The sequence below is a fragment of the Takifugu flavidus genome, chromosome 18 (genome assembly GCF_003711565.1).
Source record: "Takifugu flavidus isolate HTHZ2018 chromosome 18, ASM371156v2, whole genome shotgun sequence".
NCBI classification, from domain to species: Eukaryota; Metazoa; Chordata; class Actinopteri; order Tetraodontiformes; family Tetraodontidae; genus Takifugu; species Takifugu flavidus.
Genome location: NC_079537.1, coordinates 12,084,955 through 12,098,039, shown reverse-complemented (window position 1 = coordinate 12,098,039; position 13,085 = coordinate 12,084,955). Strand labels below are relative to the sequence as shown.

Here is a 13,085-nt window from a genome sequence, read left to right as displayed (position 1 = left end):
TTTGTTCACGTCCAGGTTACTAGAGGTCATGTTGCTATCTGACTACAGCTCCACCCTGAAAAATGAAATCTGACTTTCCTTGGGTCTCGGGTTCACCGTAGCTGGTAAAATAAACGTGATGGAGGCTCCGTCACGGCGTCGCCTCATCTGCTGTCGCTCTGTGTGATTTAGTTCAGTGAACCGCAGCTGAGAACAAACTCAGATTACACACTTGGTCCGTGTGTGTGTGTGTGTGTGTGTGTGTGTGTGTACGTGTGTGTAGGTTTTGGATTTAAAATCTGAGAGGGGTTTTATTTAATGTTTCATAATTTTAGATTTCTGATTAGAAACATAAAACGTGAGGAGAGATAGGTATTAAAAACAGTTCAAACCTCAGACAAACACACCTGACCCGCTCTTAGAGGTCTTAATTCATCAGGTCTGTGGCCGATACTGCAGCCTAACACCGGGGGGGGGGGGGGGGGGGGGGGGCGGGACGTAATCCACTCCACCTCACGCTGAGAGGGAGTTGCGCCCCCTGTTGGAAACAAGCGGACTTGCAACACTGACTGACAGAACTTTGGCTCCAGATTTAGGAAAACAGGAACTGTCAGGGTCATAAAGATAAAGTCTCCCCAGCAGCTGTGATGGGCCGCATGTGGACATGAAAACAGATTAAAATATGTGGTTCTCATAACAAATAGACTTGCTTAAAGGTCATTTATTCGAAGCATAAATGAGGCAGCAGAAAAAAAAAATAAACAAAAGAAGAAGGAAAAGTAGCAATTTGGTTCTGACAGAGCTCAGTGTCGTGTTGCTCAAGATAGAGGTTGTTTCAAATTTGACGCTTGATCCAATAAGCTGTTAATTGTTCTTACATTTGGTGTCAGAGACAGAGCTGATTTTTGGTTTATCAGCATCTATCGGATCAGATTGGCTTCAGGACATCAGGTCGTGTCAGAACACTTGGAAAGCAAAAATAGAAATGTCAAAGAAAAGAAGCAGATGAGAATTAGAGGACACGATTGGCCAGTTAGGAGGGGGAGGAGGGGGTGACCTTCTTCAACACCCTCCGCCCGGACTGTCTGGGGACGACCGCTGGAACCGGAGGATTGGGGGAGGCGTTGGCGTTGGTGTTGGCGTTGACACGGTTGGCCTTCATGTCGTCGATGAAAGTTTCGATGGCAGAGAACTTCTCCGTGAGGTCCCCCAGGTGAGCTTTGAGAGCGTTGAACTCCTTGTAGAGGTCGTCTAGAGCCTCAGACAGTGGCTGGATCCTGATCAAGAGGGACATGAATTATGATCATTTGATACCGATGAGACCGTTAGCCTCCAGAAGACAAACAGAATAATTATCAAGGGTGGAATAAAACGGTTGGGATGGTCAGTTTGACCCACAAGAATTTGGGTTAACCTTCGTGCTGGAAATACATAGAGGAGGTTACTGCATGTGGCTGGTTTGCTCTGCGGCTGATGCCGAGGAGGAAACTGAGGGAGAAGCTGCAGTTTAAAAGTCAAAATAGCAACAATCTTGTGCTGCAGGATGGAAACAGGAAGGAGTTTTCCCACAAGGAAACTGGCAATTTCTGCTTCCTGCCACAGGTTAGCGGATAGTCCGCCCGCCAGTATTTCCCTTCACTCTTTTATTTACCCAATGGTGTTTTTTTTTAAAACATCAGGCATGTTTAATCTCCCTCTGCACAAACATTATTGCACTCTGCTCTATTTCTATACTGGAAAACTGTACCACATAACTGGGATTTGATATAAATAACAGAGGAGGAATCCAGAGAAGATCGCGACACCATGCAACCCTGGAGCTGCTGGTACCTGGCGTAGTCTGGGAGAACCGACTGGTGGTCGTTCTGCAGGATTCCTTTCACCTGGCTCATGATGTCGAACTTCCAGTTGTCCAGAACCTGAGTCAGGTTGGCCACGCCGCGCATGTTCACCCGCTCAGCTGGGCCAAAGACAGTGATTTGATGTTACTCCGTTGGTTTACACATTAACATAGTGAACTGGTGAAACATCTGATTTGAACCGAGAGAATAAGGATTAATCCAGTTTTTAAATCTTTTTCCACCCCTCATTTCCCCACCACTCATATTTTTGCTTTTTTCGTAGCTGCTCAGTTTCCTCTGACCATTTTTGCCAGATTAACAAACCGACGACTCCTCTGGAACAGCAGATTTCCCCGTCGTCTCTGCAGCATTTAAAGATTGGTCAGATTTCTCTGAGCAGCGCAGTTGCAGCGTCGTCTTTCACCTCTCACTTTGACATCAGCCCTGAACTTGACCTTTGACCCAGAGTAAACAGAGAGTAATCTGGGTGCTCACAGCCATCCCTGTAGTTCCAGGTATCCCTGGCCTCTGTGGGGCGTCTCCGCTGGGCCAACACCGTAACCGTGCCAACGGCCATTAAGAGCAGCAGCCAAACAGGAAGTTTAGGGTTCATGATCCCGGCAGCACCTGGAAGAAAAAGGTGGATGATACACAGAGCCAGGATGTCAATAACAGACTCCATAAATAAACGGTGATTTATTCCTGTCCGCATTTATTTATGAGAAAAACCTTATAGACAGACACAAGGTGCATGCGTGCTGCATGCTGACGTCTCCATTTTAAAGTGAGGAGCAGATTTGCTGAAGCTAAATCATGTTAAAGCAGCTGATCCACAGTCTGCTCTTCCAGAGGGGCGAGAGGGGAAGCTGCAGAGGCACGTCTGACACATCGAAATTACACACACCCTTTTTAATTTCACATGTTGGAGAGCTGCTGATCATTTGAAGGCTTGAACTCAATATAATACAAAAGCAACAGCAACTGTGCATCTCTGTCACTGATGCATTTTCTTCATCTGCACCTCAGAGGTTGATTAAAAAAACGTTAACTAAAACACAATGTAGTGTGTTTTGGGATGTGTAATTATACACATGCACATATTCAGTCCAGCACCACACATGCAATAGCAACAAGAAATTGCCCCGATATTTCTGCGTTCTTTTTTCAATAAATAAATAAATTCAATAAATGTAGAAAATGTAATAATTTTCTCAACACTTGTAAAAAGGAGTGGAAAAATGAGGGAGAATCAACCATAAACGGTCTACTAAAATGTTCTAAAAATAATATTTGTATTCAACTGCAATGTTTTTTCATTTTTAAGATTCCATTCACTAACTACTTATATGATGATTTCAGCATTTCTGTTTTTTGAATTCAGAGGACATGCAAGGCATTAAAACACTCTAAAGAAAGCAAATTTAATACCTGTAGCTTTGTAGCTCCCTGCAGCAACGAGTCCGAGCAGTTCAAACACAAGACAGAAACAGACCTGCAGAAGTGCAGAAGTGGAGGGAGAAGAGAGACACACGCCCAACAGGAGAAGCATGCAAACACATGCAGACACACAAACCAAAAATACACACTCTCACGGCCCATTCTCACAAAATAACACACACATTCAGAGAAAAAACCTTCCCTGCCATTATGGAAACTGGGTGGTCAGCTGCTCTGGAGTGTGGTTTATCTTAGGCAACGCTCCAGCACCTCCACCAGGTTCATTTCTACAATTCTGCCCACTGTGTGTGTGTGTGTGTGTGTGTTGTGTGTGTGTGTGTGTGGTGTGTGTGTGTGTGGTGTGTGTGTGTGTGTGTTCTTCCTGAACTACCGGTAAATACATTTCTGCATCATTAAAGATGAGATCACAATTAGAGTTTAATCTGTTTGTGCTTGCCTCTGATTTGTATTTTAAAGGGAAATGGGTGTTTGTTTGAATTGCGGCTGATCACTTCTGTTCAGTTTCACCCTTAAATGAAACATTTCTGTCAAAACAAAACAACAAAATAAAACACATGGAATATAAAAATAATATATTTATACCGGTATATTATATCCTGTATTAAAGATAGATAGATAGATAGATAGATAGATAGATAGATAGATAGATATAGATAGATAGATAGATAGATAGATAGATAGATGATAGATAGATAGATAGATAGACAGACAGACAGACAGACAGACAGACAGACAGACAGACAGACAGACAGATAGATAGATAGATAGATAGATAGATAGATAGATAGATAGATAGATAGATTTCTGAGCTAATAGGTGATTGGTTTCTGCAGACGTCCGTCAACATTTTGATTTCCGGTTTCTCCGTTGCTAAGAAACAGCGCCAAGCTGGTGCTAGCAGCGGCTAGCCACCGTTCAGCTACTCAGTACTAATAATTGCTTCTAGTTTTACCATATATTTCAAGTCAAAAAAGCCCTCTGTAAAGTCTGTCAAATAATGACCGCTATAAAGGAGGGAGAGTACACAGCCACGATCTTTAAACTGGTAAGAACGTTTACTTGTAACTAAGTCCTGTGTTAGCTTGTGCACCAGTTTAGCTAAACGAGCATCTTTCAGAGAACTGAAACACGATGTCAAATGTTAACGTTTTAGCACACTGTCGTCGTCCCTTTACAATTATGGGAACGTCGAACGAGTTTTCTTTAATATAGCTGGTGTGTAGTTCTGAAATGTTTTGTCTGTATCAAATAATTAGTTTCACCTCACAGCGATAACAAAAATCATGTGTAAGATTATGTGTTTGGAATCCTTTAAAAATGCACAAGACGCCCTCCGCCTTATAAAAGACCATCTCAATTCATTCTTGTGTCTTCTAGATTAAAGAAAGCCAGTATGTGGACGCAATTCAGATTCTAACAGTACAACTTCAAAAGCACCCAAAGGTTTGTCTGATATATATGTGCAAAATAGAGCCAGAATATCAGAGCTCTCTGTAAAACTAGCACCTTCTAAATGGCCTCCCGGTACCAACAGTATTCATCCTGTGTGCTTCCATGTGCTCCAGTCCAGGGCAGCCTTGTCTCTGCTGGGTTTCTGTTATTATCACATCCAGGATTTCGGCGCCTCTGCAGAATGTTACGAGCAGCTCACACAGCTGCATCCAGAGGTGGAGGACTACAAGGTCTATTACGCCCAGTCCCTGTACAAAGCCGGCGCCTATCCTGAGGCCACCAAGGCTTCCTTTGCTCTCGACAACACCAGCAGTCACACCAAGGTTCCAGGTCACTCGTACACCCCACTGATGTTGTTATAAAGAGTTTATTAAAGAGCTTTTTATCTCTGTCTTTCTGGCAGATGCTCAAGCTTCAAGCCTGCATCAAATATTGTGAGCAGGATAACTCTGCTGCTAAGGTTTCCATCTATCTCTTTTTATCTATCAATTCTAATATTAAATTAGTTTGTGTGAGTTGTCTGCAGCTCAGTGCTGGTATGAATGAATGGATTTTCTGGTGTCCACCCGTCTGTATACAGTCGTTGCTGGAGCAACTCCCTCAAGATGACCCCGACTACATCTACAACATGGGCTGTTTGCTTTACCAGGACGGCAAGTACGAGGAGGCCTGCAAGAAGTTCACCTCTGCCATGCAGGTGCTGGGATATGTGCCAGGTACCTGTCTGTAAAGGTCCTTCTTGCCCTCTGGTTGCTATGCTGTTCAGTTGTTGCTATGCTAGCGCAGCGGTTGCTGACACCTGAGCCTTTGGCTCCAGGGAGGCCTTTTTGTGGAGTCATTCACTAAAAAAACACAAAATCACAGGATAAATGCTGCATTATTATTAAAAGCCCACATGTATTTTATTGTTGGGAATCATACAGAAATCATTAATCTGAAATATTATTTTACATACATGAAAAAAGGCTTCTCAGAATACTCCAACTGAATCCTCTTGGTTGGATTTCTATGTTTTAATGGAAATAAATTCATGTAGCTGATGAGCAAACTGTTTTTGTCTCTGTTAGCACTGTCCTACAACATCGCCTTATGTCACTACAGCCTGAAAATGTACCCTCAGGCCCTAAAACACGTGGAAGACATCAAAAACCGAGGCATCAAGGAACATCCGGGTATGATCTGTGAAGGGTGTCTGTTTTGTGTTATCTGGTTGTTGCCTATGTCTCTTTCTTACATGCTAGAACTGAGTGTGGGGATGACGTCGGAGGGGGTGGACTTCCACAGCGTGGGCAACACTCTGGAGCTGCAGCAGACGGCTCTCATCGAAGCCCTGAACCTTAAAGCTGCCATCGAATATCAGCTGAAGAACGGTGAGGATGTAACTTGGTGCCTCCGAGCTCCCTCAAACACTTAAATAAGGAAGAGAAAGAAGCCAAACAGTGGACCTGACATATGTGTTGTTATTATTATCGTTAGCCAGTGGGCTCATCTCATAATAAAATCGCTGCTGTCTTTGCCTCTTTTTCAAGTAAAAACAGCTCAGGAGGCTTTGACAGACATGCCACCCAGATCTGAGCAAGTACGTACCCATTCATCTTTCCCTCTGTCCCGTGCATGTGTGTGTGTGTGTGCACACGTGCACCTGGATTCTCTTTATCTCCACGCTGCCTGCACCTGCCCTGCCTGGAGAAAAAAGCAATTAATAGAATATTGGGGTGGAGATGTTGGCGTGAGGTTTCCATCTGCGCGGTCCAGTCTTGCCTCTGCCATTGAGGCTTCTGTGTGCGCGTGCATGTGCGTGCACATGTGTGTAGTGCAGCTTTTGTGTGCTCCATTAAAATCACATGAATTAAAGAGGGTGTGTTTAGGAGCTGGATCCAGTGACTCTCCACAACCAGGCTCTGCTGAACATGGACACAAAACCATCCGAGGGTTTTGAGAAGTTGGCCTTCCTGCTGCAGCAGCCCTCCTTCCCCCCCGTCACCTTTGCAAACCTGCTGCTGCTCTACTGCAAATACGAGGTACGACTCCTCCCGCTCCTCAGTACCGTTGGCGGCAGCACTGAACTCGCCGACAACCTGGTTAACTCACAATTCTGTAATCACAGCAGGTTTGAGCAGATGGCTTTTATTTAATAAGTAAAGAGAGAGAGGAGGAGGAGGTGTTTTCACTGAACAGGGAGGCTCAGGTAGACACAAACTGCTGTAAAGATTTGGCTCCGGTGCTGCAAACTCAGGCGCTTTCATTAAAAAGAGATTTGGGCCACAGTTGGGTTTCATCTCTTTCTCCTCCTGTCAGTACTTTGACCTGGCTGCTGACGTCCTGGCCGAGAACGCACATCTTACCTACAAATTCCTCACACCGGTAGGATACGTCATCAGGATTGAATTCCATCGCTGACGTTTGAATGGTAATTTGGTAGGGACACGTGGTCACACCGTTGTTCACCTGCTGTTTTTCTTTTTATTCCAGTATATTTACGAGTTTCTGGACGCCTTGTTAATGAGTCAGACGACCCCAGAGGAGGTATTGTGATATTTAAAAATGTACTTTTAAGCACCAATATTAGGATTGCATCAACCTCTCCAGGGTTTTCTACTATTCCCATTTAAATAATTATATTTGGACGTCAATCACTGGAGACAGAATTCAACAAAAGTTGTGTAAAACCTCTGTCTGATTGTGTTTCAGGCCTTTAGGAAGCTCGATGACATGTGCGGCAAACTGACGGAGCAGCTCCGGAAGCTGGCCAAGCAGGTGGAGCTCTTCCCTTCTGTCCGTTTCACACTGTTGTTTCGTCTTGGTTGGTGTTTCCTGTGAACTGATCCACACATGAATAAGTCCGTTCCTCTGCTGAGACCTTTCAGGGAACTCTGAGTCAGCAGATTCATTTAGGCTGAGTGATTTTATCTGTTCCGTCTCAGGTCCAAATGCAGACTCGGGATGAGGAAGCACAGAAGAAAGCTGTGCAGGAGTACAACCAAATGCTGGAGAAGTGAGAAGTGCACACAAACATTAAAGAGGAAAGATGATCAAAAGATCACAAACCAGTGGGAACCACCAATGCTCATGCTCTTACTGGTCTGGATCAGGTACATTGTGGTCCTGATGGCCCAGGCCAAGATCTACTGGAACCGGGAGAACTACCAGATGGTGGAGAAGATCTTCCACAAGTCGTTGGAGGTCTGGTGTGAGGACGACACCTTGAGGCTGAACATCGCTCACGTGCTCTTCATGCAGAACAAATACAAGAAGGCCATCAGCTTCTACGAGCCCATCGTCAAGAAGCACTACGATAATGTGAGTGTGGACGGCTCCGTTCTAGAGAAAAGTCCTCTTCAGAACTGGGCCTGAGGTCAGACGCTGGTGTTGACTGTGTTCAGGTGGAGCAGTGTAGTATTCAGGAGTGTCCTTGCAGGAGCAAACCCTCGGTAAAACCAAGACCCATCACTTTCTCTGCCGTGTCCCTCGCATGTTTGACCGCCCTTCTTCTGGTCTCGCTCCTCATCTCTGATTCTGAGGGTTTCTGTGTTCGGTTGCAGTGGGGTTACACACTTGTAATGATGTGCAAGGTCTTCACTTTCCATGCGCTTCAAATCAAACACTGGAGGACACAACCACATCTGGGGAGCAGCTATGGTCTGTGCGATCACTTTCATGCAGGCGGTCATCCTACTCATGTGTGTGTTTCTCTGTAGATTCTCAACGTGAGCGCTGTGGTCCTGGCTAACCTCTGTGTTTCTCACATCATGACCAGCAACAATGCCCAGGTGAGCTGTTAGGATGCATCACTAATGATGAGATGGTTATCGTACTTCTCCCTGCGCACCTGTGTGGTCCCTCCTGTCACTCCTGAAAAGACTCTTCTGCTCTTTCCTCACTGCATCCTGATGGTCCAGGCTGAGGAGCTGATGAAGAAGATTGAGAAAGAGGAGGAGCAGATCTCCAACGATGACCCCAACAAGAAGGTCTTCCACCACTGCATCGTGAATCTGGTCATTGGGTGAGTTCCTGCCAGACAACCTGAGTCTTGTCCTGCTTTGCTCCTCAGGCTTTCTTCTCCAGGACCTCTATGGAGCTAAAAATCATCATGTCATGTTTTAGCTGTTTTGACAGCATCAGTTAGGAGGAATCATGAACTGTGCTGTTCTCCTGTCAAGTATCATTTATGCTTTTAAGGACACTGTACTGCGCCAAGGGGAACTATGAGTTTGGCATCTCTCGTGTGATAAAGAGCCTGGAGCCTTACAACAACAAGGTCAGACTCTTTCTTCTCTTTTACTACACCGAACCACAAATGACAGCTCACCTTCCTAAAAGCTCAATTTGCACAACGCAAACAGGTTTGATTGTAATCTAAAGGTCTTGCCTGCATGCTGTGGAGATCTAATTTTGATTTATTTCACACCATCTTCGGCGTGTAGCTGGGGACGGACACGTGGTTTTACGCCAAGCGCTGTCTTCTCTCTCTGTTGGAGAATATGGCCAAACACATGGTGGTGCCGGTGGACTCGGTGATAAAGGAGTGTATTCAGTTCCTGGAGCAGTGTGAGGGTGAGTCGCTGCCACACACACACACACCTAACCATGAAACCATGAAACCACCTTTTGGACACGTTGCCCCCTATTCTTGTCACGCTTCCGTGTTTCTGCCACTAGGTGGCACCATTACCATTCCCAAACCGTTCCCATCGGTTTCCTCCTTGCTGACAGGAGCATTAACTCTTTCACGACTCTTTTGGTTGTCAGTGTTCGGTAAAACGGTCCCCGCCCTCATCGAGCATCCTCTGGAAGAGAGTCGCATTCACATCGGCAAAAACACCGTCGCCTATGAGGCTCGCAAACTTCTGTCCCTCCTCTACGAGGTGACCGGCAGGAAGGAGTGACATCGGCACGGCGACAGACGAAGCTTGTATTTTGTTCTGTTAAATAAGAACACCGCTTCATAAGATGGACGTCCGTTTTATTGGTTGGTTATTATTTTATCTCATATTATTCCAGCTGCTTTCTGACACTTTCACTTTTGTATCCAACAGACTTAATGTACGGTAATTGTCGACCAAATAAAGATTTTATTTTAGAGAAAAGAAATGATCTGTTATTACTGTGAACATTTTAGTCAAAGATTCTCATCAGGCCTTTAATAATCAATAACTATCGTCTCATTAAAGCTGCGTTCTGCAGAAAAGACCTGTGCATATATTCTAAGCTAACTACATTTTTAAAAGGCTTCAAGAGATCAAGCAATGAAGAGATAAATGTGTTCCACCAGATCCAGATGTTTCGCACAGTTCTGCACCGTTTCTCTGCAGGCGTTCAGGAGAGCGGCCTCTTCGTTATGTCCTGTTCTGTCAGGTAGAAGCCCAAGAATCCCCCCAGAGTCCCGACGGCGACTGACGTGGTGTGACTGGAGCAGCCGTCTGAAAGGCGTTCAGAGGTGAATCAGATCAGCTTTCGTCAGGAGGCAGATTTGTTTTGGCGTTGCGGACGAGAAAAGCTGACCTGGAAGTACTTTCTCCCTCCTCTTCACCCTGCTGGGGGAAGGATGCGGCTGCTCCAGCAGCTTCTCCACGGCCATCAGAGACGTGATGTTCTCTGAGGAAACATGAGCAACGTCTCAGTGCGCTGAGGTGGTGGGATGTGTGCGAGCAGCTTCCTCGAAGGGCTTTGGATGCGATGGTTGTTGCCACACTCACCATCTCGCCCGAAGCAGCCTAAGTCCTTGTCCTGCCGTTGGATGATCCACTGCAGCCAGTCAGGTTTGAAGAAGTCAGAGAAACCAGCCAGTCCACAAAATAAGACTGGAGAGACAGCAGCGGAGTCACTGGCCACAGGCCTTCGTTCACATTTCACATCCTTGTGTCAGTTTTGAAAGGATTTTCTCACTGTTTTCCATGAAAATGTCGATCCTGGTCTCTTTCAGACTGTCTCTGAAGATGTCCTGGTTGATCTTCATCATGTTGGAGCAGTAGATCCTCTCGTAGCCGCGCTCAGTCATGTTGGCTTGGGAGGCTCGAGCGTATCCCTTCAGCATGCTGGTGCAGCCTTTCTGTTGGGGAAATCACAACCGATCATCGGCTTGGAGAGTCCGGCTGTACGAAATGGGGGCCTTTTATCCTGATATTGTGACAAAAAAAACCTCTCTTATTTCTCTCACCATTTTTCCGATGAGGAAGTAGAGCAGCTGGTGGGACAGGGAGTAGTCCCGGCATCCAAGGTTAGTCATGGTGTCCAGACAGGACTTGGTGGCAATGCAGGGGGTCCCATTGACCTTCCTGCAGACACATACAGACAGAAAACACAGCTCCTGTTTCACTTTAAAACAATAATATGGCAGAGGCATGGGTTGTCTCACGAGAGACATAAAATTAAAATTTCCATCTGGATGACATTCCAGTTACACTTCCCAGTATCGCCACTAGATGGCGTTACGTGTTCATACCAGGTTCCCAGCAGCAGTTTCATGCACTTATCTCCGCGTTGCTCGTCGAAACATTCTGTTTTCCTGGTGTTGGAATAGAAGAGGCTGACATCTGTTGAGGTCCACTCGTGGGGAATCACCCAGAAGCCCCACGACAGCAGAGGCTCAAACTCTAAATGACACAGATGGGCGGTGAGAGAGAATAATTGCTACCAAGGACATTAAGATTAAGATTAAGATGGACTTTATTCATCCCCGTGGGGAAATTGAATTATAGTAGCAGCGAATGCAGAGTAACGAGACAGAAAAAACATGTTATCATGTTATCAATGAATGCTTGTTCCCTAAAATGTGGGCTGTCAGAAACAGAGGTGTCGCAACTTTGGAATAAAGTCGGTCATCTTTCTCACCTCTGAAGTACTGCGGGTCACTTTGCTTGATCGCATCCATGGCCTTGACGGTGCTTCGGTCCAGGCGTCTGATTAAAGCCACTGTGGAGGCCCTCTGAGCCCAGCTGACCGGGTCACTGTGAGGCCAGGTCTGAACTGCATCCTTCAGAACAGCTGAAACCCAGAAGAATCAGGGTAGGTGAGAAACGACACCTCACCGCCCTGTTTTTGGCTGTGTAATCATCAGAATCAGGTGGGTCTATGGTCACAGTGTCTCCCTTGGGAGACGTTTGAACCCGTCCAGGTGGGAGAAGACTGTGACGAGGACCCGGGACACTTAGAATCATCTCACTGGAGCTGAAGGAGATCGCTGCATAAGGACATTCTGTGCTTTCTGAATGAAACTTCTGCTCCTGTGAGCCAGATGTGGAAAATAGAAAAGGAATTGAAGTTTTCTGCAGTAGCAGTTGGATGTATACGACATTTAGGGGCAGCATAACGCAAACATTCACAATTAACGAGATGATTGTATTGTTTCCATGCAAACGTCACAGCGCAACAACGTCATTGTTTTATTAGTTCATTAATTTTTCTGACGCCACCATCTGTAAACAAACACCCAAACCTTCATCCGCATGTTTGCGCACCAGAAAGCCCACTTTAGTTTTCTCTGGATTCTTCTTGTTTTTTTTAAATGTCAAATTAAAACCAGCCTAAATAATTCACTTTAAAAAAAATCTCACATTGGTGAAAACCGACGGGCTTTAATGGATTCCCATGAAAACTTCTACAACAAAACAAGCAAAGTGCTGATTAGCGATAATGTAAATGTATATCAATCCCCCCTGAACCCACCACCCGGAAACAAGCACTAATACTGATGTTATTCACGCTCCTGCAGCAGGAACGACGCCACCCCTCCCGTTTCTTAGCCCTGAAAGTGTTTACCAACCCTGCAGCATGATGAAGCCGACCAGACCGTCCAGGTTGACCTGCTCCCGCTCCCGCTCCAGGAAGGACACAGCATCGGTGAGGCTGCCCAGGATGTCATCGATCACCTCCGCTCGCGTCCCGAACACCGCCGCGAACAGAAGCAGCGCCGCGGCCACCTGGTGCCCCGCTGCCCGCATGTCCTCACCCGGGGAAAGGCAGCCTGCTGGAGGAGGACGAGGACGAGGACGAGGAAAAGGAAGTGGGGGAGGAGGGGGATAGGTGGGGGAGGAGAGCGAGTGAGAGGGGGAGGAGGAGGTGCGAGGGCAGGACCAGGATGAGGGAGGCTATGGAGATGGTCCCCGCTGCCAAAACTGTGACAGGACAACTTCCTGCATTCAAAGCAACATATTTATTAATGTTCGGAGCCTGGAGACAGCTGTCCTCGGGCGGGGGACCAGGACAGTCCAGGGGCCGCAGGGCCACCAAAGACAAACGACCTTAACGCCCCACGCCTGAGGACAAGTCTCAGCCGCTCATCCCTTGTTAAAAGATGTTCAAATAACAATAATGTATAGATGATATTTATCTTTTACTAAGTTAAGAGCAAAGAGT

The 13,085-nt window shown here is 46.1% G+C and overlaps 3 protein-coding genes across 4 annotated transcripts; 1 reads left to right on the top strand and 2 right to left on the bottom strand.

The window, feature by feature from the left end:
• Nucleotides 1-684: 684 nt before the first annotated feature.
• Nucleotides 685-3,441, bottom strand: si:ch211-76l23.4 (uncharacterized). The gene is made up of 4 exons (XM_057015392.1): nt 3,249-3,441; nt 2,316-2,447; nt 1,810-1,939; nt 685-1,256 (listed from the first exon to the last, which is right to left on the bottom strand). The coding sequence occupies exons 1-4, from the start codon at nt 3,367-3,369 to the stop codon at nt 1,013-1,015; spliced, it is 627 nt and encodes a 208-aa protein (XP_056871372.1). The 5' UTR covers nt 3,370-3,441; the 3' UTR covers nt 685-1,012.
• Nucleotides 3,442-4,126: 685 nt separating this feature from the next.
• On the top strand, nt 4,127-9,821 carry ift70 (intraflagellar transport 70). 2 transcript variants are annotated; one of them, XM_057014436.1, is made up of 20 exons: nt 4,127-4,323; nt 4,656-4,721; nt 4,844-5,053; nt 5,134-5,190; nt 5,311-5,446; nt 5,798-5,902; nt 5,972-6,100; nt 6,260-6,309; nt 6,599-6,751; nt 7,029-7,094; nt 7,203-7,256; nt 7,422-7,487; nt 7,655-7,725; nt 7,823-8,030; nt 8,114-8,161; nt 8,429-8,500; nt 8,630-8,733; nt 8,910-8,988; nt 9,155-9,284; nt 9,480-9,821. In XM_057014436.1, the coding sequence occupies exons 1-20, from the start codon at nt 4,276-4,278 to the stop codon at nt 9,614-9,616; spliced, it is 1,989 nt and encodes a 662-aa protein (XP_056870416.1). In that variant the 5' UTR covers nt 4,127-4,275; the 3' UTR covers nt 9,617-9,821. The 2 variants fall into 2 exon arrangements, with proteins under 2 accessions (XP_056870416.1, XP_056870417.1); XM_057014437.1 differs by lacking the exon at nt 8,114-8,161.
• c18h16orf89 (chromosome 18 C16orf89 homolog) lies at nt 9,677-12,821 on the bottom strand. Its single transcript, XM_057014441.1, has 8 exons — nt 12,493-12,821; nt 11,562-11,714; nt 11,173-11,323; nt 10,888-11,005; nt 10,617-10,779; nt 10,427-10,531; nt 10,233-10,325; nt 9,677-10,150 (listed from the first exon to the last, which is right to left on the bottom strand). The coding sequence occupies exons 1-8, from the start codon at nt 12,668-12,670 to the stop codon at nt 10,047-10,049; spliced, it is 1,065 nt and encodes a 354-aa protein (XP_056870421.1). The 5' UTR covers nt 12,671-12,821; the 3' UTR covers nt 9,677-10,046.
• Nucleotides 12,822-13,085: the final 264 nt, after the last annotated feature.